At 45.3% G+C, this 25882-nt stretch overlaps 1 protein-coding gene across 1 annotated transcript in view; it reads right to left on the reverse strand.

Moving 5' to 3' along the window:
* Window positions 1–25882, reverse strand: part of KAZN (kazrin, periplakin interacting protein) — a 228395-nt gene that overhangs the window by 149076 nt on the left and 53437 nt on the right. The window contains exon 2 of the mRNA XM_059487383.1: window positions 19881–20038. Coding sequence (XP_059343366.1) covers window positions 19881–20038 — 158 coding nt within the window. The remainder of the gene's footprint in view (window positions 1–19880; window positions 20039–25882) is intronic.

A 25882-nucleotide genomic window follows, 5' to 3' on the forward strand; every position in this document is an offset into this window, starting at 1 on the left:
TTCATTAGAAGGCACAAAATGGCCAACAACCTCTTGGTACAAGGGCTTCAGACCAAACTGTCCAATTAAGAGCTGACACCTGGATTATTTCCCCTTTTAACCCAATAACTGATCCCACAGAGCTGCAATGGGGACTTTTCTGCCCAATTACAAAATGCCACCCAAACCCACGGAGAAGGAGGAAGAAGAAGCATGAAGAAGAAACTCAAGACAACACCCTGTGCCCTCCATCTTGCTCCCATCTACAACATACTAAAAATCCCAAAACCTCAATTTCTCACCTACACTGCTCTTTATAATCTATTTCACACTTTTGTGGGTTCTGGTCTATCTTGGAGTCTGGGAAACTTTCTCCATGAATGAGGGTCAGAGTCAGTGCTGCCCTGGGGGTCAGGGCAGCCCAGAGCAGACACAGAAATATTCCCAGTGCCCTGGGTTTGCACAGGGCAAACTTTGCTGCTGGCAGCAGCCTGTGGGATCTGCACAGGCAGATCTGCAGGAAGACATCATTTCCATTTGCCTCAAGGAGATTAAGTTTGCTGCTTGCCGTGGTTTATCCTGTCAAATCGGGCTGGCTGCAGGGCTTATCAGCAAAGCAGTGCAGCTGTCAGATAAAGAGGAGACTTCCCAAATTCACCAAGAGTTGTTCAGCACAACCTCGCCCACCTTCCTTCCCCCCAGCACTCCTGCAAGTCATTTTTGGAAGTGAAAAAGAGAAAACAAAGAGGTTTTTAGGCAGATCAGAACTCTCATTCACACCTGGCACAGCTGGATGTTCACTGATACTGGGCCAGGTGTGTTAAGTCATTTAAGCCATGATTTTTTGCCACTATTGCCTTAGAACAATAAAGAGAGATTAGAGCAGCCCTTCTGTATCAATTCCCACCCTTCTCATCCCAAGGCAATCACCCACAAGGCCAAGAACAGCAATCTTTGTGCTTTACAGGTGGAAAACACAGTGAAGGGTTAAGGAGCTGGTCCAGGACCTCTCTGCCAGATGGTACCGAAGCAGGGAGGAAGGGTCAGAAGTATTTTTGGTGCATTATCCTACCAGATAATGCACATTTGGTCAAGCACCATATTGAGGGGAAGGGTTTGGGAGTTGGAGTGTGCAAGGGGACACTGGAGAGCAAAAATGAAATGGAAGGAGGGTAGGGAAAGTTTTTCTCAATCCTCTTGGCACAAAGGGCTGTGTGCCTGGGGAGAAGCACAGGTAGCCAAGCTGCAGAATTCACTGGGAAGGAGGGGCTGTGCTCATTATTAGGGAATAATCATCTGTTTGATTGCATTATTGATTATGCTGCTTCATTATTGGGATTGTATTATTTAATTTCATCCCTTGTGTTTCCTGCTTGCTCTGTCACCACACAGTAACCAGAAGCTTGTGCTGTCATTATTAGTACTCCCTTCTCTTGAAAACAAAAGATTTTCCTTTTGATCAACAGCCTGTGGATCATTCAGAGAGGCAATAAAGTGATCTTCAAGGTTTTTCCCAGTTAAACCAGTCCACCCCCCACACAGCAAATGTGACCCCTGACAGGACAGCTTCACCCGTTATGGGTTTTCCTGAAATACCCTCTGTCAAAATGGGAAGCTGCATCCCAAAATCTGCTACACAAAGCTTGGGCAAGTCCCTGTGCCACCCCCTCCCCGCAGTGCTTTGCTGCTCCAGCAGGTTTTAAACCACCCCAATTACAGCCAGACTGTGCAGATCTATCCAACAGACAAATGCAGCTTGGAGTTCACAAGCAGGAACACATTCAGGATGATGCTGCTTTTAAACTAATGGGATTTGTAGCTCTCCCAGGTCAGGGAAGAGCCAACTACTGTGATGCAGAGACAGGAGAAGCCACATTAGCCAGGGCACTGCAGGGCTTTCCATATTACAGCATTAGAATAAAAATAATGTGCTAGAAAATGCTGTTTTGCAGCAGATTGGAGAGCACGGCAATTCCTGGCATGGTGCTGGATCACAGCCCAATCCTATAGCATTAATTATGCAAACACCAATGAGAGACATTTTGCTGGTTAAAGCAAAGAAAAATAATCAGATCAGTGTTGTTACAGTGTGAAGCAGCAAAACAGATCCTGTGCAAACAATTAAATTCATTTGTGCAGTCAACCTGCATGGACGTTTCTTCCAGATCTGTGAGTTCTTGTGCCAGTTTTCTCAAATGTGAGAAAACCTGGAGCTCTCACACAAGTCCATGTCAGACATGGTGCCAGTTCTCAGGTTTTAGGGTTTTTAAAAATTTTCATAGTTTATCTGACTGGTGAGTCTCAGCCACAGAGAAAAAATAGCCAGGCACAAATGTGTGCATTGCTCTTGTCACATCTGAGAGACAAAAGCAAATTAGAGCCATTTTCTCTCACAAGGCTTAGTTAAAATAGTAGCAAATTGCAAAATTCAGGCAGAAGGGAGAAAATAAAAAACTTCATGTTAAAACTAAATTTATATAAGGCCAGCTATTTAAAATAATCCAGTGGCTGAACACACAGACACCCAGCCTGCCTTAAGTCTCAGTTACATCAGTTTGGAGGATTGGACAACCAAGAAGGGAAAATCACCAAATCCCTGGGGAAAAGATGTGGGCAGGAGGCAAATCCCTGTGTGGGGGTATTGGGGAGCTGGGTGTGGTTCCATGGGGTATTTGGGAAGCTAGATGGGGCTCCATGGGGTATTTGGGGAGTTTGGTGTGGTTCCATGTGGTATTTTGGTATTTGTGGAGCTAGAAGTGGCTCCATGGGGTATTTGGGTATTTTGGGAGTTGGGCATGGCTCCATGGGATATTTGGGAAGCTGGATGTGGTTCCATGGGGTATTTGGGTATTTGGGGAGCTAGGGGTGGCTCCATGGGGTACAGCTCTCACTGTCACCCAGGTTTCTGCCTCGGGCACCTTTTCCCCCTATGGTGTTTTGGATTCACTATCAAACTCACATTTGGAGCCCTGTCCGCTTCCATCAGCTTCATTCTGCTGCCTTTGCTTGTCAGGTTTTAATTGCTTTGTCAGACATTAATTACAGCTCTTTCACAACTCTGCTCTCTGGGCCATTGCACCCCAGACCCAGCTTTCCTCGAGAGCCTCCGAAACCCACGGAAAAATTTCCAGCCAGGTCCTCACCAGTACCTCCAGCTGTTGCTTTGTTTAGAGGTTGTTTTACAGGGCATTACTGTGTTTTTTTCTGAGGAGTGCAAGGCTGAGGTTTCCATCCCGGGATTCACAGCCATCCTCCCTTGCCCGAGGCAGCCGAGCGCTTCCCCAGCCCCTGCAGAGCCCGGCTGCCTTCTGGCTGCCCTCCCTCGTGACTCCTGCAGGGATGCAGTGTTTAAAACCTTGGTTCTTGTCCCTGGTGCACCCAGGAGGTTTCTTTCTGAGGCAGCTTGTTACCCATCTATTCTTCTCCTCGTGGACTTGGCTGTTAAGTCCTGGTTATGCGCTGTTGGCAGTCACAGAAAGCCAAGGAGCTGGAAAAATCACAGAGCAGTTTGGGCTGGAGGACTCATTTCATTCCACCTCCTGCTATTCCACCTCCCCAGGATGCTCCAAACCCCCTCCAGTCTGTCCCTGGACACTTCAGGGATGGGGCAGCCACAGCTTCTCTGGGCAACCTGTGCAAGGGCCTCGCCACCCTCACAGGGAAGGATTCCTTCCCTGGGCCTTATCCAAATTTATCCTCCTTCACCTTTGAGCCATTCCTCCTTGTCCTGTCACTCCAGGCCCTTGTCCCAAGTCCCTTTCCAGCCCTCCTCTATCCCTTTTTAGGGATTGCAAAGGGCTCTGAGGTCTCCTTGGAGCCTTCTTCTCTCCAGGCTCAACAGTCCCACCTCTCTCGGGCTGTCAGCAGATTTTTCTGTATCCACACTGCTCACCTTTAATAATTTGAGTGGTTATATGATGATAATGAACCCAAGAGATCACTCATTTTAGAGAGTCACCCAAAGCTTCAAAGTTTGTCTCACTCCCCAAATCCTGCTCTCTTTTTTCCAAGCTCGTAACAAAACCTTCCTCCACCATGTGTGCATCAGCCTTCAGCATCTGCAATGGCAAGTGGGACCTGGGTCTTTGGTATCTCTGTGTCTGTATGTAAATAGTACTAAAATGAATGTTTCCACAAAAATAATTACATCTACTTCTGGCAGGCAGATCTCACATCTCTTAGAAATCCTCTGACCATTTCTTGACTCCAGCTTTGATCCAGACATGCCAGGAATTGTTATTTCTATATTGCACCACATTTGAGCACCAATCCCACTGAGTTCCAAGAGACCATGTTTTAAAAATGGCAAGAAAAAATCCTTTATATCCAACAATAATAATGAGCACTCAAGAGCTCTGCTGTCCTGCAGGAAGGTCGCTTGCTGAAGAGGATGCTTGGCAGGACCAAGGGATTTTTCTTCACATGTGCTGAGGGGTGGGCACAGCACACAGCCAGGAGCACAGAGCTCAGGCAGCTGAAACACCCCAAATTATTAAGCACTGCCACTTCTCTAAGAGAAAAATGATCTGGATGCCCCAAAATGCAGCTCAAAAAAGCTCAGAGAATTCACAGAATCACTGGGTTGGAAGAGACCCTCAAGATCATTGAGTCCAACCCAGCCCAAACACCTCAACTCAACCCTGGCACCCAGTGCCACATCCAGGCTTTGTTAAACACTCCCAGGGATGGGGACTCCACCACCTCCCCAGGCAGCCATGCCAGAACTTTATCACTCTTGTTGTGAAGAATTTTTTCCTAATATCAAACTTATATTTCGCTTGGCACAGACAAGAACTGTGTCCTCTGGTTGTGTCAGTGCTGCCTGGAGAAAGAGCCCAGCCCCAGCTGAGCACAGGCACCTTTCAGGAGTTGTAGAGAGTGACAAGGTCACCCCTGAGTCTCCTTTTCTCCAGGCTGAACACCCCCAGCTCCCTCAGTGGTTCCTCACAGGGTTTGTGTTCCCAGCCCCTCTCCAGCCTCTGGATGCGCTTGAGCATCCCAACATCCTTCCCAAACTGAGGGGCCACAACTGGGCCCAACACTTTTTTATTGGTCCTGTACAGCTCTAAATTGTGCCAAGACAATGATTTGAGTCTCCATGCAGCCCTCCCTGGCTCTCCAGGCCAGCTTTGGTGGATCCTGTGCCCCCTGTGCCTCCCCAGGCACCATGCCCTGCCCGTGCCGGCTGCGGCTCCGGCTCTGCCGAGAGGAACCATCTGCTCTGCAGCCAGGAAAAGGCACTCTCAGCTCAGATGGAGCCAGAGCTGCATCCAGACGAGCAAAAGGATTTCTGTTTCAGCCCTTTCTCTGGTGCTCACCCATAGTTTTCTTCTCTGATGTTCATTTTTTCTATGGTTAAGCAGGAATGTGCAGCCATGGTTATTATTCTGCTCAAAGCCATTTTATTCCTCACAGCCCAAAGCAATCCAGGCTATCCCCATCTCCCTGTTCCCCACCATTCAAAGGACCTCGTCCCCTTCTCTTTATGGCTTCCACAATGAACCTGCAGCTCTGAAAATTCATTTTTTTCCTTGAGTTTTAATGTTGCCTTATGGGTCCTTTGTTCATTGTCAAACAAGCTGCTGTCGAGCTTTACCTCTTTGTCCTCTGCTTCTGTAATTAGCAAAACTTTGTTGCCAAAGCCTCTGTTGTGTACAAAGCACCTGCATTTCATCTCATTGGAAGCAGCAGTTTCCTAGCTGGAACGCAAGCACCTGCCTCTTGAAGCACAGTAATCCCACTAATTAGCTCCTCCTCTCCATTTTCCTTCTAAATATGCATTTTGTAGGGTGAAAAGAAGTGCTGCCACCTGCTACCACTCCTTTTTTTTTTGCATCATTCCCAGTGGATTCCTTCTACATATTCATCCAGGGCAGAGAAGCTGTTCTCCCTCCAGGTTTATTCTCCACAAGTGTCATGTAATGGGTTTCCATCCTTGCAGGAGGGACAGGTGTGGCTCCCAGAGCTGCTTCCTGAGCTGACCTGCAGCTGCTGGCACATTTGGGATTTGCAAAGCCTTTAATTATCCCCCTTTCATTGTATCAGTCCAATGCTGCCTCTAAGCACGTAATATATTATTGTAGAAGGCTGCCACAAGAGAGCTCTTGGAAATGGAATTTAATTCATGAGCTGACATAGGTGTATGCAGTTTGTATTATAACTTACAGCTTTCTTAGCATTGGAGTGGTCCCCTGTATTTGGGATTTGCTCTTTTGTTGGCTTTCCATTAATGGTTGCAGCCCCCAGGACTGCTTGATGCAAACAAAACAAAATGTATAAGCATCTTATTTAGAAATTTCAAATACCTCACAAAAGCTTTTAAATGACAAGGTTTAGACTCCTCAGATGTGTCCACAGGGCAAGAAGAGGAGGGAATAGAAAACAAATCTCAAGCACAAATCATTTAGCTTTAAACAAGATTTCTGTGGGATTTCGTGTCCCTTTATCGTGCTAAGGTCACACATTATGTTAGCCAAGTGAAATACACAGTTATCAACCCAGTTTTTTGATAATAAAAGCTACTGGCAAGAGAGCTATTGATAATTTTGGCACCAGAACACTAATTGATATTGCTTGCAGGCACTGGCAGTCCTCACTGCTTTGGGCAATCACTTTTGCTTCAATTTAGATATTTTCCCTCATTCTAGACAGAATGCAGAGAACATTTTAGCTAAAGAAGTGAGTTTCAAGGCAAAACATGGAACTTGTTAAGAATCATTAGCATAATTTTGAAGGATTCTTGGGCTCCTGCCTGTTCAGTTTTGCATTATTTGGGGCTCAGCCATCAGCAAACTGCTGAACAAGGTGTTCACAAACGTCCTCCTCAGTGAGCCCTGCACAGGCTGGTGCACACCTGACCAGGGTGAGGAATGTAGCAGGGAGATATTGCACTGTCAAAGGTTGAGGAAAGATACTTCCCTAAGTAGGAATGGATTTAGGCATGGACAGAAATCCCCCTGATGCCCAAGAGAGGAATTTCTCAGAAGTGTCAGTGGCTTGGTCTCCTGAAGCTTCCCCAGAAAATGTGGTTTGGCACTCACAGGCCCCTATCACTTCTCATCTCCCACATATCTTATCCAAGTCTTTGCTTCCCTCCCTGCCTCCAGGAAAATACCAAATGCTTTCCAATACAGCACCTCTTGCTACTAAAAGCCATCAGGAAATCGTCCCTTCATGCATACTCGAGTGTATCCCATCTGTCAATCTGTGAGAGATGCAGTCCTTACTTCTTGAAAAAAACCCATTTTAAAAACCATCAGCATCTGCCAAAATCTGTTTCCCCTCTATAACAGGCTCCCTAATAAACTCCAGCCACTAAAGATCCTGGGCTAGTTCATCATCTCTTTTCCATGACCTTCATCTAACTTCAGCTCTCATACTCAAAGCAGGAGTGAGTTATTTTGATTAACGATGATTGCCTCTTTGTCAGCTCAGTAAATCAACTAAAATAAGAAACTCATACCTTGAAAGATTTAGAGGAGTTGCTGCCAAGTATTTTTATAAGGTCTTTATTCACTCTGTGTTGTGGGCTCTGCTCTCAGATGTGCCACAATAAAACCCCTTGCACTCTCAATTCCCCTCCCTCCTTCTGCAGACGTTGCATTTCCCTGTGTTTTGTGTGGAGCTGATGCATTTATACAGCTGTAGGGCTGGTTTATTTTCTGCTTTGTGCAGAGTCATCACTGACCATGTACACCATGTAAGCACAGCAGGGAGATTTGGGCTGGATCATAACTCTGGCTGTGTCAGGAGGGGTTTTGCTCACAGCAGCTGGAGGCTTGGCAGGCTGGGGAAAAGTGCCTGGAAGTTCCCAGGGGAGGAGCACCTCAGTCCATCCCAGTTTGACAGGCAAGGGGTAATGGCTGTAAACTGGTAGGGAATAGGTTTGGATTGAATATAAGGAAGAAATCCTTCCCTGTGAGGGTGGAGAGGCCCTGGCACAGGCTGGCCAGAGAAGCTGTGGCTGCCCCATCCCTGGAAGTGTCCAAGGCCAGTTTGGATGGGGCTTGGAACAACCTGGGATGGTGGAAGGGCAGAAGGGTTGAAACATGATGGTCTTCAAGATCCTTTCTCTCCCCAGCCCCTGTGTCAGGGCCTGACCTCTCTCATAGGGAAGAATTTCTTCCTTATATCTGATCTAACATCCCTCTTGTTCTAAGCTTCTCTTTCCTGTGCCCTGCCAGCAGCTGGAAGCTGTCAAAGAGGGAGGGATGGGACATGTTGAACTTAAAGATTTTTTTTCCAGCCTAAATGATTCCATAGTTCTGTGATGGGCATGGCCAGGCCTGTGGCAGTGGTGGCCTTGCAGCCCTACACATGTGTTCAGGATGAGATTTCCCCCCATCATTTTGGGGACAAGTTGAAACAGAGACACCTTTGATGCCTTTGACCCTGGAGATCCAACATGTCACAGGTCAGGAGAGCACAGGCAGAGGATCAAACCATCAGCTTGTGCTGATGACAGCCTGGAAAAGCACCTTGTTCCTTCCTGGCCTCCTTGTAACAGGGTGTGAGGATGGGGATCACGAGGGTTTGACATGGAAAAGGGACAGCAAGGGGTAGAAGAGAAGAAGAGCCTCCTAAAGATGAGTTTCTGTCCATGGCACCCCATCAGCTCAAACACCAAGGGCACAAGAGAAAGAAGTTTTCAGCAAAGCAGTGACACTGAGGGCAGGGTCTGCACCTTAAATGTGGCTCAGATAGAGCTGAGCATTCATTGCCATGGATTTCACGCTGTCTTTCAACAGGCAGCAGTACAAAATGAAGCCCCTGTGCTCTGTAAAAGCAATGCCAGACACAAATAACTGTTTTCATGGAAAATCTTGGTGGCTTGTGCCAATATAAGCCGAGCAGTAGCCACAGATGTTAGTTAAGGACATCTTAGTGTTGTGTTCACTGTGCATTCTGCAGCCTAATTACACTGCCTTCATTATTAATAATGTACAAACTGAGTAGTGATAGATTGAGACAGTTTTCATTATTTTACTGTAGGTCTTTTACAATATAAGTCAAAAGCAAGAGGATAAAAAGAAAAATAAAAAGCCTGAGATGAGTAGAGATTGTTGCAAGCACAAAAATGAGAGATAAAATATTTCTGAAAAACAGACATTCCTCTCACTGGCATTATTGTAAAAATGATGGAGACTGACATCATTTGGAAGGGAAAGGGAAACAATCAGGGAATATTAATTGGGGCACACATCATGCAGTGATTCTGAATTCCTCTATGCAGAAAGACAGAGAGGAAAAAGTTGCTGTATTCTTAGAGCCCCTGGCTGTCTGTGGGCAGAAAGGGAAGGTTGTGCTTGAAAGAGGAGCCAGAGTTCCCCTGGAGTCAGCTGGAGCCCGTGTTCAATGGGGGCAGCACTTCAGCTTTTGGGGTATGTGCTGTGTGCTTGTAGTTTTTTCTTTCTTTCTTTTTTTTTTAAGCTGAAAAATGAAGATGTCTTGACTTCTCCCAGGCTACCTAACCTGGCTTCACAGCTCACTCCTGGTACAAAAGTACTGGTTCTACCTGTTAACCTGGCTGCTAGAATATTATAAAACATATCAGGGTCCTAGAATAAGTATCTTTTTAAACCATTGCAGAAAAAAACCCCAGATATTGGAAAAGTAATTCAAAAAGTCAATCTTACTTCTTTGGCTTTCACACAGTAGAGATACTCTCCCTATAGCCATTTCTGTGCAGATTTTTCAGGCATAAGTAAGCATTAACCACTAATTTGCAGTGTGAAAAGTATTATTGTAAGGAGAAACAAGGAAGATGGCCAGTGGGCCTGAGTAAATCACACACTACTTGTATGAGCTTATCCTTATTTTTTGGGTATTAGGGAACAGCAGCAAGAAATCCTGCTGAGTGCTGCAGACTCCCTCAGCTCCTCCAAACCATCCCTTCCCAAACCCAGCTGAGGTGAGGGAACAGGGCAGGAGCTGCAGTGGTGCTGACACAAGGGACTGCATCATTTCTTGTTTTATCTTCCTTCATCCCTTCATGGCCTTGCTTTTAAAAGCACCTTCAGCAACTGGAGGATGTTGGATGCACCCTGAAGCCAAGAGGGATGATATTTCAAGTGGTTTGCACAGATCCCTTTTATACAGGATATTTATACACTTATCATATGGGAAGGAGCCTGAAAGGAATCAGGCTCCTAAAGCCCTCAGGCTGCTCTTCCCTGGGAAGTCGTTGTGGAGTGATCCAGCTCTTCTTCAACATCTCCCCCATGTGGCACCAGCAACGTTCACAGCACTCGATTCTCTTCCAGCCAGGAAGAAGAGGCTGCTCCTAAATGGGGAACATTTGGCTGTAAATCCACTCCTCACTGGCCACCAGCTTTCTCAAGGTGTTGATTCTCATGGTCCTTTGTCCTGGCTCCATCCCACACATCATTCCAAGGTTCAGTGCCTTCCCCCTCCACAGAAATAATCTTTAAAAGATCAGGCAATTTCTTTATGTGAGCTCCTTATTTACTTGGGATGTGTATTTAGAGCCTCTCTCCATTTAGGAGGGTGAGTGCTGTGGGCTTGAAATCTAATAAAAGTATAAGTTGGGTAAACGAGCAGCAAATTATTGGATTTGCCATAAAAGCCAGTCTCCACATGCTGGAGTGGAGGTTAAATACAGAGAGCAGCTCAAAAACTATCAACAAAATAATTAAATCTATATATCAAAGGAAAAAAATCATGGTTTCCTTATGATGAGAATTTTCCTGTAACATTTACCTCAGAGAAAGGGTGGCTAATTCCATTTATGTTAATATTAAACCAGCATACTTTTGCTTTTAGCTTAATCACTAAGCAACCAAGTTAGCAGAAGAATGCAGGTTATCCAGCAGTTATCCCACAAACACGTCTGGGGCTGAATTCTGACATTGCACCATTAAAATCCATGGAGATTTTCCCAAGAGACCCATGACAGGAATGCTGAGGATATAAAAACTGACATATGATTACTTGTTAATTGGTCCCAATCCCATTCCTAGCTCCAGTCCCATTCAAAGCCTTTTAATTCATGGAAGAGTTGGGCAGGAATGATAGCACCAATTATTGCTAAGAGGTACCAAGGTGCATTACTTGATATTTATTATTAACAGCATCTTTTAAAGCAATTTTCATCCTAAGGATCTCAAAGCTTTTACACATTAATGAATGAAGAGCCTCACACGATCGCTGTGAAGTAGACAAATATTATTCCCAGCTCACAGATAAATGAGGAAGATGGGAATTAAATTACATCCTTACATTTGTGCAGTGGATAAAAGACAACTTTTCCCTGAAGGAAGAGCAGATCTGAGGTGGTGTCAGGGTCTTGCAACCAGTGAATTCATCTCCTTGCTGGGAAAAATTGGAGTCCAGAGAAAATCCATGGTTTGCCAAAACTCAGTGCGAATGGAATCGAATGGAATGCATTTGGCATGGATGCCTTCCTAGGAAGGAGCTAAGCCTACAGCCTAGAAGGAGTTAAAGTATAAAGGATTACTACATCTGGACAAGATCTGTTGCCAGGGTTAACTCACAGGGCTGTTTGGAATATTTCTGCAGGAATAGCAGCCCAGCGCTCACTTTTAAAAACCAGCTCTCCCATTTGAATTTATTTTCCAAAACAAGACAGCTTTTGCTTACAAAATTAGCTCCCTACCCAGCATCTGAGGCAGGGATCTGGAGAAACAGCTTAATTTTTATCAAGCAAGTGCTTAAAGCAACTGTTGATATATGGGGAGAGAACGCAAACACTCGCTGTGTCTCACAGTGCCATTAAATATTTATTGGTTTTTCTGAGACAAAAATACAAATGTACTTGGCTGGCTCCCACCTCCTGCTGGGCTCAGCCTGGTGACCCCTGAGCTCACAGGTTGGAGGGGAAGTTTGCAGCTGAGTCAGGAGGAGGATTTGCTTTGGGATGGAGCTCTCAGGCTTCCCAGTGGCTTGGTCCAGCACCATGGTACAGCTGCAGCTCACTTTGGGCTGAGGTGAGGGGCTTTAGCTCATTTCTTCACTAGAAATGGAGCAGGCAGGAGAAAACACAGCTCTCCAGGCAGGAGAAAACACATTGAGGGAAGAGAACACGTTTTCCTGAGTCTTCACATCTTGTGCTTCTCAAGCGCTGAGTGAGGCTAACTGGGATTTTCTGTCTCGTTTGCTGGCTGCACAATTGGGGTTTTTCCTGTTATTAACTGAAAATCTGCATTGCTGATAAACTGCTGTGATAGCAAATCCTTTCTGGTCTCCCCTAATTGCTTCTTCTACATTTATGAAGATACTCATCGTTTCTCTCTCGTGAACTTCAATTAAAGCTTTGCACACACGCTCTGCTCATGAATACACATTGAGTTCTAAGTGAGAAAAAATTGTCACCTCTCCTTCAGTGCTCAACAGGACTCTGCAAATAAAACACTCTATCCTGGGCCACCTGCTAAGAGGTGTGAGGGCCTTCTGTGAAGGCATCACAGAAACTGGAATTTTGGAATTACCTGGGCTTTTTTGGACTTTTCTCTGATACACCCTGACTTGAACTGGAGCTGTTCTCCAAGCCAAACCAGCTCATGCAGGCTGAGATAAATGAACACCAAGATATGTGAACATCTATTTACAGCTCCATTTTTATATTATTTCATAACAGAATTTGCATCATTTCCCTTTCTGCAGCCCTCAAAACACATTGGTGTGGCAAGGACGCTTTCAGAACTCCAATAATTTCAGTTTATTGAAACCCAGAGGAAATCCTCCTTCCCCTGTTCTTCCTGTTGATACTGATAGGACCCACTCGTGTGAAAACAAAGGTCATGGGGCATTGCTCCTGAAGCTCTGCTAAAAGTATGAAAAACAGATGGTGAGAAGCATTTAAGCAACAAACAAAATATTGCAACAACATGGCTGGTTTTATCCAACAGCCCTCTGTAGGAAATAAGAACTATTTTTAAAGGTCATCTGGGGAAATAGCACTGCTCTGCTTCCAGTTCTGCAGCAATTATTGTGGCTGTCTCCACACCAGCCTGCTCAGGAAGGCAACAGGGACCACTGGAGAAAAGACTGTAATGTAAAAGGGCTGAGAAATTATTATCTTGTCTGGTTAGAAATGGAGGGTAATGCAAAAAAACATTAACAGCCCTACAGCTGGTGGGATGTTGAATCACTAAATGTAAGTCATGCCAAGCTGGTTTTCCTTTTTTTCCAAAATCTCTCACCTTAAATGATTTATTTACAGGGTATCAGTGTCAGGCTTAAAAGGCTTAAGGTGGTGACAACTGAAATACTCAGATATTTTCCAAAGGAGAACAAGGCAACATCCTCTGTCCAAACTGGCATTAACTTCATCTGCAGACCTGTCCTGGCAGACACCTGCTAAGGTTTGTCCCATGAGTCAGTGAGGATTGGAGCTGTTTGATTCAGAGTAAAGGAAAAAAACCAACCAATCAACCAAAAAGAAAATGCTACAACACCAGATTTTAAAGAAAAAATACTTCTAAATGTAAATGGAAGTGTTCTTTCCTCCAAATGATTTTTGGGCAATGAGAACACTAACAATTAAGGTTAGAAGCACATCCAGGCTGATTTTCTGTCTTTACCTAAGAAATAAATGAACTCCCCAGCAGAGAAGCAGCTGAATATCTCAGTGCCCTCATATTACTGCACCTGAGTGGGTGCAGCTGGTGAGAGAGGAGACGGTGAATCTTGTTTCTTGAATCAGAAGGCTTATTTATTAAGATATTATATATAATACATTAAGACTATACTAATAGGAATATAGAGAGAGGTTTGCAGAGCAGCTGGGCTAGGCTAAGAATAGATAGAAAGAATCTAAAACAAAGTTGTGGCCAAGGACTCAGTCTCCTGGCTTGCACTGGTGATTGGCCCTTAATTATAAACATAGAACATGAACCAATCACCAATCCAAATAGGTGCCCCTGTTGCATTCCTCAGCAGCTGATAATAATTGTTTACCTTCTCTTCGGAGGCCTCTGGCCTCCAGAAGACACAGAAATCTGAAAGAAAGGATTTCTGTGAAAAAACGTCTGCGACACCCTCACACTCCCATAGGGTTGAGTATCTCAGTGCCCTCACACTCCCATGCCTGGGCACCAACTGCAATCCAAGTGAATCTAAGCCAGATGTCCCACAAAGCTGATCTTGTTCTTTAGTCATTATTTGTGCTATGATCTCATTCAAAAAGTCCAATGCAAACCCAAAGATGGTTTTGATGCCTTTTCATTCCCTGCAGAACAACACCTGAGGATAATCACAGCACTGCTGGGAAAGGCACTGGAGGTATTTCTCCCAAAGAACTTCAAATCTACTTGAAGTCAATTAAGCACTTCATGGAAGGAGCTAAATGGACTGAACTTCCTGAAAGCTTGGCTTTTGAGGGCAGGCATCCAGCAAAATGTCATGTGCTCCTTCATAAAAGAGACCATTACCCTTCATCTAGGGCTGATGCTGGTGCCTTTTCTGCTCATTAGACAAATTCTTCTGGAAACAGCTGGATTAGAGCTGGTGCCCATGGATGGTGTATACCTTCTGCTCCATGCCAGTCCACTCTCTCACAATTTGCAATTAGAAACAGAAACTCAAGTAAAACAAATCAAAAAGCAATTTAGGCAAAGCTGGGGGGTGATTTAAAGTTTGAAGGTGTAATGGATTCATGTCACGTGTGTCTCAGAAGCAATAAATCCTGCTTAGGGAAATGTCTGAGGAAAAAACACTGCTAGGCTATAAAATTCCACCTCTGAGGATTATAAAACAACAGGCACAGAGCAAACATCCTTCCTGAGCATAATAGGAGTGTCAGAAATGATTGACAGCAGTGACAATCTATCACAGGCTGCCGTGTCCCTGCCACAGCGCTGTGCATGGGCTGGCAGCTGGGGAATTGTTTATTCACTCCAACACCAGGCAGAGGATGGGACATGGCAGGGGAATAAATGCACCTTTCCTCTCCACCTGCTTGTATGCCCCAGTGTCACCCTGTTCATCTAAAGTTCTTCTAAGCCTTCTGATGTATACATTTTTGTGTAGAGTTTTTAATGCCGTTTTCATGTAAACAATAATTGTTTTGCATTCTTTTCTAGAGGGAAAAAGAATTAATAGACTGTTGGTTTGACCAGGGTGGGTGGCGAGGTGGCAATCATCCTCCAATCCATGGTCACTTTTGGAATTCTATAAATATTGAAGTCCAGAAATAAACGTGGCTTTTTTGCCTTGGACATCTCAGCGTGTGAATGTCATTCAGTATTGCAACACCCCAGCATTATCTAAGCGCACTTTTGTCACCATCACATTTTCTGAAAAACCTCTGTGCCCAGGATTCTTCTCCTGGGAAGTTGAGAAGCCTCAGAGAAAAGGAAAACAATTCTTATCTCATTTGCTTCTCCTGTGTTTTGCTCACATGTGGAATGTGTTTGGAGATTGTTTACCCACAGGTGATTGTTTCATTGCATTCTGCTGTGAGTTGTTTTCACTCTTTGGCCAATCAGGGCCAAGCTGTGTCAAGGCTTTGGAAAGAGTCACAAATTTTTCATTATTATCTTTTCAGCCTTCTGTAAGTATCCTTTCTGTATTCTTTTGTATAGTTTAGTATAGTATCCTTCAATATAATATAGTATCATAAAATAATAAATTACCCTTCTGAGAACATGGAGTCAGATTCATCATTCCTTCCTTCATCTGGGAACCCCACAAATACAACACACCTATTAATTCAGGCAGCACAATTCCCATTCCTGGAGCCCTCCCCCTGCCAGGTGACCCAGGGAGGGAAGGTGATGTCAGGAATGTGCTGCACCCCTGGGACACCTCCAGGAGCCTCTGGGCACAGAGCCCCAGCCCTCACAGCAGGGAGGGAGATGCTGCTTTTTTCCCAGAGCTGTCAGCCAGCTCTGTGACCTGGGAAATCCTATCCAGGGTGTGGAAGGGATGGAGAGCACCGGGGTCAAGAGATCCTGCAGATTGTAATGACTTCCATTAAATCACTGTCTTCCCTGGGCTGAATTTGAGCTGACAGCCTATTGCTGAGAGACTCCACACAGCTTATTACCTCTCCCTGCACACAGTTTAACATCAGCTGACAGGGCTGATGGATCAGCAGCCCCTCAGCCAGCCCAGACCACAGCTGCCAGCACCATCCTCCCCCCAGTGCCACCTCATCTGCCACCAGTGCCATCCTCCCCCCAGTGCCACCTCATCTGCCACCAGTGCCATCCTCCCCTCAGTGCCACCTCATCTGCCACCAGTGCCATCCTCCCCTCAGTGCCACCTCATCTGCCACCAGTGCCATCCTCCCCTCAGTGCCACCTCATCTGCCACCCATGCCATTTCTCCCCCCAGTGCCACCTCATCTGCCACCCATGCCATTTCTCTATCAGGAGGAGTGCAAAATATGCCCCATTTTCCCTGGAGAAAACCCATTTGCACACGGGGGATGAGAAGAATTTTTCCCCACTCAACAGCTGTTTCTCCATGCTGTGTTTACCAAGAAGTGACCTCTCATTTCCCCTGTAAAGCCACAGTCACTACTGTCACAGTTGCTTGTACATGACTACCACAAAACTGAGGCATTAAAATCAGTGAAAAGTGGAGTAAATTGAGAAAACAGATGGGCAAAATAGGGTCTTCCAAGCAGCCAAGGGAGAAATAAATATGTAGGGATTGGGCTGATGCTTAGGGGCACAGAGTGCACATTTTAACAATCAGAAAATCCAGCAGTGAAACACCAGGATGGTGCCTCTGTGCTGTAGTTCCTCCTCTCCACTCTGATGAACATCCTTGTCCTTTGTGCTCCCAGTGACACCTCACTGGGAGGGCAGGGACCTGTCCCTTCACAGGCAGATGCACATGGGCCCAGCACAGGCTCCTGTAAAAGCCCTCACAGTGTTCTCCAGAGTGGAAAGCTCTGTGTGTTGCTTCAGTGATTCATCCTAAGCCAAAAAAATGACTCAAGATCAAAGTCAGACCCATGGTGGACCCAAAAGCTTTGTTTCAGCAACATCTCCTGGTGTGTGTCCAAGCAGAGTTCCAAAATTGTGTCCAATTTCTCTGCAAGGCAGAAGGGCAGCAGGCACAAAGCATCACCCCCACATCATCCCTGCCTTTCCAAAGCAGATTAATAATGGCAGAGAAGTGAGAAATGCCCATTAGCTGTCCCCTCTGAGCAGCCACTCCTGCTGGCTTAGCAGCCCAGCAGAAATACCAAACTGGATGTTTTCTCCTCAAATTATCCACCAGACAAAATCAGGTCCGTGGAAGAGTCAAAGTGCCAAGCACTGGATTTTAGTTTATCTTTGTACAGAGCCTTACACAATCAATCTTTCCATAAAATAAGGGAAGGGAAGGGAAGGGAAGGGAAGGGAAGGGAAGGGAAGGGAAGGGAAGGGAAGGGAAGGGAAGGGAAGGGAAGGGAAGGGAAGGGAAGGGAAGGGAAGGGAAGGGAAGGGAAGGGAAGGGAAGGGAAGGGAAGGGAAGGGAAGGGAAGGGAAGGGAAGGGAAGGGAAGGGAAGGGAAGGGAAGGGAAGGGAAGGGAAGGGAAGGGAAGGGAAGGGAAGGGAAGGGAAGGGAAGGGAAGGGAAGGGAAGGGAAGGGAAGGGAAGGGAAGGGAAGGGAAGGGAAGGGAAGGGAAGGGAAGGGAAGGAAGGAAAGGAAAGGAAAGGAAAGGAAAGGAAAGGAAAGGAAAGGAAAGGAAAGGAAAGGAAAGGAAAGGAAAGGAAAGGAAAGGAAAGGAAAGGAAAGGAAAGGAAAGGAAAGGAAAGGAAAGGAAAGGAAAGGAAAGGAAAGGAAAGGAAAGGAAAGGAAATAATTGCACTGGTAATATTTTTACCTGCTGTATGATTAGAGCTACAGGGCACTCTGCAGTCAGGGTTAGCACATATTTATATTCACACACTGGCAGGGATATTCCTGCTGATACTCCTGCCAGACTCATGTTTCTTTCATTCCTCAGAGGATTTATTTTATTGGATTTTTTTACTGGATGTTATCACCTGTTTACTTTCTTTCTCCTTCTGCTCACCACTACCACTTCCCACCTTGTCATTCTTCCAACTTGAAAATCCCAGGCAAGAAAACATCCTGTCCTTTCTGGGAAGGGATCCAGGCACATCATGAGGATGCAGGAGCATTTGACATTTCCCTATTGTTCTTAGCATTTCCTAATCAGTCTCTCTATCACAGGCACCAATTAATATGCATTCAGGACAGCTGATAAGTAGGAAAGCAATTCTTGGGTGCTAAAAATAGAATTCCTGCACAAGGGGATTATCAATAGGTACATTTTGCCCCATATTTATTTTTATCTGCCTGCCCTGATGCCTGACTGCCCAGAGGGACTCCAAATATCTGGGACTGGGATAGGGGTGGATGGGGCTTGGAGCAACCTGGTCCAGTGGAAATTGTCCCTGCCCAGGGTAGGGGGTGAAATGGGATGAGATTTGAGGTCTCTTTTAACCCAGACTTGCTGCCCAAAATGTCAAGTTGGATGCTCTTTCATCAAATTATCCACCAGTCAAAATCAGGTCCATGCCAGGAGAGGAGAGTAAAAGGGCCCAGCAGTGGATTTCAGCTTGTCTCTGTCCAGAGCCTCACACTGGGAGGATTCCATGGATTTCCATGGATTCTGTGATTTTATTCGCACCTGCAGGGAAATCTATGGGATCTCTTCCCACCGTGGGAGCAGATCCAAAAGCACAATCTCACCCCTTGTGTTCCCCATGACACTTCAGCAGCATTAACTCTGGTGCTTTGGGGGAAATGGAGGGGACTTGGTCACAGATGTGCACAGGTGAGATCAGCACCATCCCCACAGAAATGAAACCCTGAGCACAACAGGGAGGGTTTGCTCCCTGTGCTCTCCACAGCCTCCAAACCTGGACTGACTCCTGGTGCACACACACAATATTAAAATTAATGTGCTGTTAACAGCAGGGATCCCCAGGCCACTCCCCATGGGCACCAGGATCCCTGCCAGGCAAAGTCAGCAGGACCAGAGGCTTTGAAAGTGAGGAGGAGAAGGAGAAGGAGAAGGAGAAGGAGAAGGAGAAGGAGAAGGAGAAGGAGAAGGAGAAGGAGAAGGAGAAGGAGAAGGAGAAGGAGAAGGAGAAGGAGAAGGAGAAGGAGAAGGAGAAGGAGAAGGAGAAGGAGAAGGAGAAGGAGAAGGAGAAGGAGAAGGAGAAGAGCCAGGCTCCAGATGGGAGAACATGGAAGCAGAGCAGGCCATTCCCAGACCTGGAGAACTCAGAAGATCTCGGGACAACCTCAGGCCTCCTTTGCCTGATTTTAGAGACCACCCCATTTCAAAAGAGCCCTCTGACAGCAGCTGTAATTTTCCATCCAGGCTTTGCAAATAAAGACCAAAATGTAATATAAAAAGATAAATATAATTAATATTTCAAAGGACGCTTTTTGTAGGTTGAAGGAAGGACTACAACACAGCAAAGCTACAGAGAAAGAGATTTTTTGTTGAAGCAACAAAGGCACAAAGAAACATCTGCACATAATTTCATGACTTTTAACTGGCATTTTAGAGCTTGGCTACACCAACAGCTCAGTTGTCTGACACTTCTAAATCTGGCATTGAGCACAGATGCTTAGTGGACAGATGATTTTCTTTTGGTAGTGCTGATGCTGGATTCCCATCAATGGGGTTATTGCTGTATTCCCATCAATGGGTACATTGCTGCATTTTCTCCTGAAATTAAGAGCCATTTTCAACCCTGAATCTGAGGCTCAGCCCCAGCACAGGCTGAACACTGAGATGTTCTTCCCACAGCTGCAGATTTCAGAAGCCAAAATCAGTTTTAAAGAATCAGCAGTTAATGTTCTCCACTGCTAAAACTGCACATAAAAATGTCATATCCCTCCAGATGTGTGCAATGTGCCTTCCTCACATCCTAACACACATTTGTGTATTGATTTCCTACCTGTGCATCCATCAGGAGGTGCCTCATCAGCCTCATGGCACTTTTCAGAGATTCCTTCTCACTGGGCAAAAAGGCATCTTCATCCTCATCCAGGGTTTTTGACTTGCTGACAATGAAATGGGAGATCTGGTCATTCAGGGAATGCAGTGATTCAACAGCTGTGGAGACACAGAGGGAAAGCAAGAAACAGGAATTAAATCATGCTGGAGGAAGCCAACATAATTTTTTCAGTTTGAGATGAGAGTGATTTGCTCTGGAAAGGTGGAGCTGGAAATAATTGATCCCCATTTCCTGCCCTGGACTCTCCTGAGAGGAGCAGCAAAGGCATCATACAGACATGGGGATAAAAACCCTGAGCAACCTGGTCCTGCTCATGGCAGGGTGGTTGGGAATGAGGTTGTATTGAAGGATTCTTCCAACCCAAATCATTCCAGGATTCTATGATTATGTTTCTAATCTCATGGCTAAAGTGAAAATAAGAACAACAATAGTCAGTCTCTTGACTCACAGCCCAGAGACCTGTTCTCTCTGATGTGTAGTGAACCAGAACTCCAGACAACACAGAGGAGAGAAGCTGGAAAAACTGGCTTTTTATTAGCTGGAGTAGGAGTGAGTCAGACCAACAACTAAAACATTGCTCATTTTCTTTCTCTATGATTATTGGTATTTGAATCACTGTTAATCTCTTAAATTCTCCTTCGTGGGCTCAAACCCCAGGTATTATATGTGAGATTCTGCTTCCAGTCAGAAATCACCTCCTCCACAGCTCACAGAAATCCCCCAGCAATTTCACACACTTTATGAAGCTGCAATTTATATATGAACCAATGGCCACATTTATTTCCACCCAATGAAAATCTCTGGATTTGAAAAATCTGCGCTGCGATTTGCTCCTCAACCGTGGTGAGTTTGGAAGTTTCATTTTTACTGCTGGCTCATTAAATAAATGAGACCCAAATAATTCTTCAGTGTATTTTCTTTGTGCTGGTGGCTGAGGCAGTGGAGCCCTTTGATAAACTCAGAGTAACACATCACTGTCACACCCTGAACGTGCTGCACACCCTGGCTGGCTCAGGCTGTTTATGAATAAAGCAATCTGTTATTTAGGGCTCTCTGACAAACTGATCTGAAGAACACGAGGAAATTGAAATATACTCGACCCAGTTCTGTCTAAAGAAGATCTTGCCACAAAATTGGAAGTAGTAAAGATTAGCCAGAAACCACTCATTGAGGAGCAAATCTTCCCCAGACAAAAGGGCCATAACAAATCACAGTTGTGTCTCCAAAATGCAGGAGGGAAAGAGCAGGATCCTCCTTGCTGAGAGGGTTTATTTTTCATTAAAATAATAAAACAAAATCTGTGCCTGGAGATGCCTTGGAGAGGGGACTGGGAGGATTCCCAGCACTCAGGGTGTTCCTGCACCTCCTGCTAATAGAAAAGGGGTTTGAGGCTCACTGTGAGGGAGGGTCCATTTTAAATAGATAAATCACAGAATGAACCATGGAATGGTTTGGATTGGAGGGGATCTTAAATATCATCCCATTCCACCTCTGCCATGGCAGGGACACCTCCCACTGTCCCAGGCTGCTCCAAGCCCTGTCCAGCCTGGCCTGGGCACTGCAGGGATCCAGGGGCAGCCCCAGCTGCTCTGGGAATGCTGTGCCAGGGCCAATCTTGGCTGTATAACAACTGCACTGCTGGGTGGGGCTCATGTGCACCCCACATGTTTGCCACAAGGCAGCCCTGTCACTTTGGGACACGAAACAGAAAGATGTGGACACTGGATTTTCTAATGTAAAAAATGAGGGAAGTTTAATTCTGACTCTGTCGCAGACATTTCTCCACAGAAATCCTTTCTTTCGGATTTCTGTGTCTTCGGGAGGCCAGAGGCCTCTGAAGACAAGGTAAACAATTATTATCAGCTGCTGGGGAATGCAACAGGGGCACCTATTTTGATTGGTGATTGGTTCATGTTTTATGTTTATAATTAAGGGCCAATCACCAGTGCAAGCTAGGGGACTGAGTCCTTGAGCACAACTTTGTTGTAGATTTTTTTCTATCTATTCCTAGCTAGCCTAGCTGCTCTGCAAAACCTCTCTCTATATTCTTTTTAGTATAACTATAATGTATTTTATAATATATTAATAAATTCAGCCTTCTGATTCAAGAAACAAGATTCACCGTCTCTCTCTCACCAGCTGCGCCCACTCAGGCGCAGTAATATGACTCCAACATTTTTAGAGTTCTAAAAGTGACAGTGGATTGGAGGGTGACAGTGCCACCTCTCCAATGACACTGGACAAACCAACAGTCCATCAAATTTCTCCTCCTCTACAAAAGAACGCAAAACAATGAGTTATTTACATAAAGTGTGTGAGAAAGTTTGTCACAAGAATATAAAAATCAGAAGGCTTAGAAAAACTTAAAAAATCAGGGTGACACAGCCCAGCCCCATCTTGTGTCCCAAACTCCTCCTGCTCGTGGGCCTGGCCCGTGGAGGCTCCCAGGGCAATGTCTGAGGGGAACACGTGTTGGAACGTTGGGGGACACCAGACACATGAGGGACTTTGGACTGGTTGACATAAGAGATTTGATAACAGGATGCCTTGGCAAAAGCAAGCAGCACTTTGCAAATTAGACCTGGATTGCAGGAAGATTAAATCAAATGGGTTTACTGGAAAAAGAAAATCCCATTAACTCTGCAAGCAAGAGATGTTGTTATTTGCATAAATTTCTGTATGTGATTTTAACTAATCATTGTAGTGCACATTACTGGTCTCCCTGATATGGTATATAAGTGTTTGTATCCCACAATAAAATCAGATTTTGATCACCAAGTCAGTCTCCCCATCTCTCTCCATCACCAACAGACACAGGCCTGGGGAGCAGTGTGGCACAAAAAGGGGTGGAAACCATGGGCAGCTGAACTTCCCCAGGCCATTGAGGGGAATGGTGGATTTGTCTTTGCAAACCAGCTGTGGGGCTGCTGGTAGATAAAACTGGCACTGGGAGGTAAAAGAAATGGGAAGGATTCCACTGATTGATGAATGGAAAAAGAGATTTGCTTTATCTGATAAATGAAATCAGACATTGAGAGATGAAAGAAACAATGGGGAAGAAAAACCCTAAATTCCGTAAGAATTAAAAATGAAAAGGGAGGGTTGTACATTAGAGAGAAATCTTTGGTATCAGGTGTTTTGGGAGGTCTGGACCTCTCAAGTACCTCAGCCAATGGGGAAAGAGAGAAGGGAAATGAAGCAAGGAAATTGGGATAAAAAGGAGGCTGCGTGCTCCAAAAATTGGAGACACCCCAGGGGAATGCCCCATGGCCTCTCCCTTTATTCAAATAAAACCAGAAAGCTCTCCTCTGCCTCCCTTTTGGACATAAACCTCTGGTGATTGTGGATTAATTTTCCTAACATCACTATCAACAAATCATTTTGTATCATTTGTCCTCACACCAAGCAACACTTGTGAGCCCAGGGAGCTGCAGGTTTTCCATGCAGGAGAGCAGCAGGCACATGGCTGTGCACAGGCAGCAGTAGTTTGATTTTCTTATCACTTCTAGACTGAGCTAGCATCTCTATCAGACATGTCAGGCCTGAAAACCATCTCCCCAGCACTAATGCACCAGTATTGATTCACCCCATCCTTTCTGACCAGTGAGGAATTGAGGACAGATCATTTTTTTCCTCCTCTGAAGTTTTGGCTGGAGCCCTAAGCCCACATCTGCTTTCAGTAATACAAATGTACACCAGAGTTCTCCTCCAGCTGATGGCTCCCTTCCAGATTTACATAGACTGTGAGCAGAAACTGGTACATGGAGAACTTCTCCCTGGCTTTCTGACTTTAAAGTAATTCAAAACAAACGTAATTATATTATTCTATATTATTCCAACCTCTTCATCTGAAGCTAGAGCTCTCAATTCTGAAATATCTCTGATATTTCTTCTCTTTCTGTTTGGGAAGTTTAGTGCTGTTGGAGCAGTATGTGGCACATGAAGCTCAGGGGGGTAAGTGCTTCTCTCATTTGTAATTCTTTAGGTTTAGAGAGATGCCAGAGGAATCAGAAAAAAATATTTTCCAGCAAGAATGTGGGGAAAGCAGATCAGTATTGACTTGAACCAATTTTTAGAGGGATCTGCCACAGTGCTGTGTTTATACTCTGCTTAGCAAAACAAATCTTTTCCCATGAACACAATGGAAACTGTATTGGAAAATAAAATCCTCTGAGTCTTCCTCATGAAAGTAAAAGAGGCATTTCCAAACCTCCAGCCTACACACACAGTGAAAACAAAGCTGAAAAGACCAAACCATTCCTGACACTATTTTTCTGGAAGTCCCGTGTCAATCTGCAACACAGCTTCCAAAGCAGAAGAAATTGGATATTTCTCATTTAAATCAAGAGAAACTTCCTGCCTTTTGCCCACTAAAAATCTAAAGGACAGAGATAATGAGGCAAACCCTTCATCTCTCACAGTGTTATGGCTCAGACATTTCTGCTGAACAACACTTCCACTAACCCAGACAGTTCTTTGTGAAAGCATCAAATTCTTCAAGGAAAAAAGTATGAACCTCAGATATAAACACAGGTATGTCCAGTGGAGATTAAAAGACACTTCTTGGTCCCTTAAAATGAAAAAAAAAGGGGGAAAAATGAAGACAGCCCCTTTCCCTTTCTGTGTCATTCCCCTGGCTCAAGGTTGGTAACACCTCAGTAACACTGCAAGCGAAACAGGCTGAATAAAAGTTACAGCTGTCAAAGTCCTGCCAGCATCCCAGCTTTCCCCATTCCAATTCCATCATTTCCCCACTGCAAGGATCAATTTCAAGAGGTGAAGGAACCATAACAGTCCCCTGTTAGCTCTTTGATGTCACCCCAAAAAGAGATCAAATAATCTTTTAGTGGGGCAGGGGTTCTGCCTGCTGCTATCAGAGAGGATGTGCTGTGCTGAGGTGCTCAGGTGAGGACAATTTGCCACCCCCAGAAGCAAGAATGGGTTGACAAAGTTGCTTTTCTTCAGGGCAGAATCACCAGAGCCTGAAGGACGTGCAGGGGAAAAAGGAAATTGCTTTCTGTCGGAGACGAGGGAAAAATTATACTTGCGCCAAAAACTCATTCAAGGAAGAGACTGAAGCAATAAAGTTGTTCCAGGAGACCCCATTTTATACACTCCAGCTACTGCCCAGATGAGCACAAAATAAAATAAAGCATAGATTATATATCCTGAGATCTACTGACAAAAGTCAGCAGAGTCTAAAATTAATTCTCGGCAGCAGGAGTGAGTAAATGAAAGAGGACGGACACGATCATAATTTTATCAAGGAAGGTGAGTAAGGATTCCTGGGCTGGCTCTGCCACATGGAATAGAGAAGATGTTTGAGTCTGACTTTGGTGTGTTGATCCAAAATGCAGTAAAAAGGATAAAAAGGCTCCTGCTCCTGAGAGCTGCAGGGATGGCTCCAGGAGAGGCTGGACCTGAGGAAAAGCAGGAGCATCCCACCACCCCACACACCCAGGGACTGAGGGATGGGGCTCTGCAGGAGCTCTCTGCTGTGCAGAGTCCCCAGGCAGCTTCTGGGGACAGAAATGGGGAAAATCTGCTTTTTCAGTCTGCTGAAAAACATCAACAAGAGCAGTCAGGATCCCCCAGACCCTCAGGTCTGATCTGGATGCTGGGTACAACCAGCTCTCCAAGAGTCAAAAGGAATGAGTCCTTGCCAAGTGGCATCCAGTCCTTACATCCATCTGGATCAATCCATCTGGATGTTGTAAACCAGAGAAAATTTAGCATTTATGCCATGAAATGGTGGCTTTTGCAAGGGACAATTATTTCTGGCAAAGAGTTTCCAGCAGTGTCTGCAGCTCAAGCTGGGTGCTGGAGCAGGGCACTCAGAATATCAGTGGAAAGGTCTGTTTGCCTTAATGAATCCCCAGAGGGCCAGCAAACAACCCAAAGTCAGCTCTCCCCACTGGGGATCTGCTCCCGTGGAGAGAGAA

Source organism: Ammospiza nelsoni, chromosome 22 (genome assembly GCF_027579445.1).
Source record: "Ammospiza nelsoni isolate bAmmNel1 chromosome 22, bAmmNel1.pri, whole genome shotgun sequence".
In the NCBI taxonomy this organism is placed as follows: domain Eukaryota; kingdom Metazoa; phylum Chordata; class Aves; order Passeriformes; family Passerellidae; genus Ammospiza; species Ammospiza nelsoni.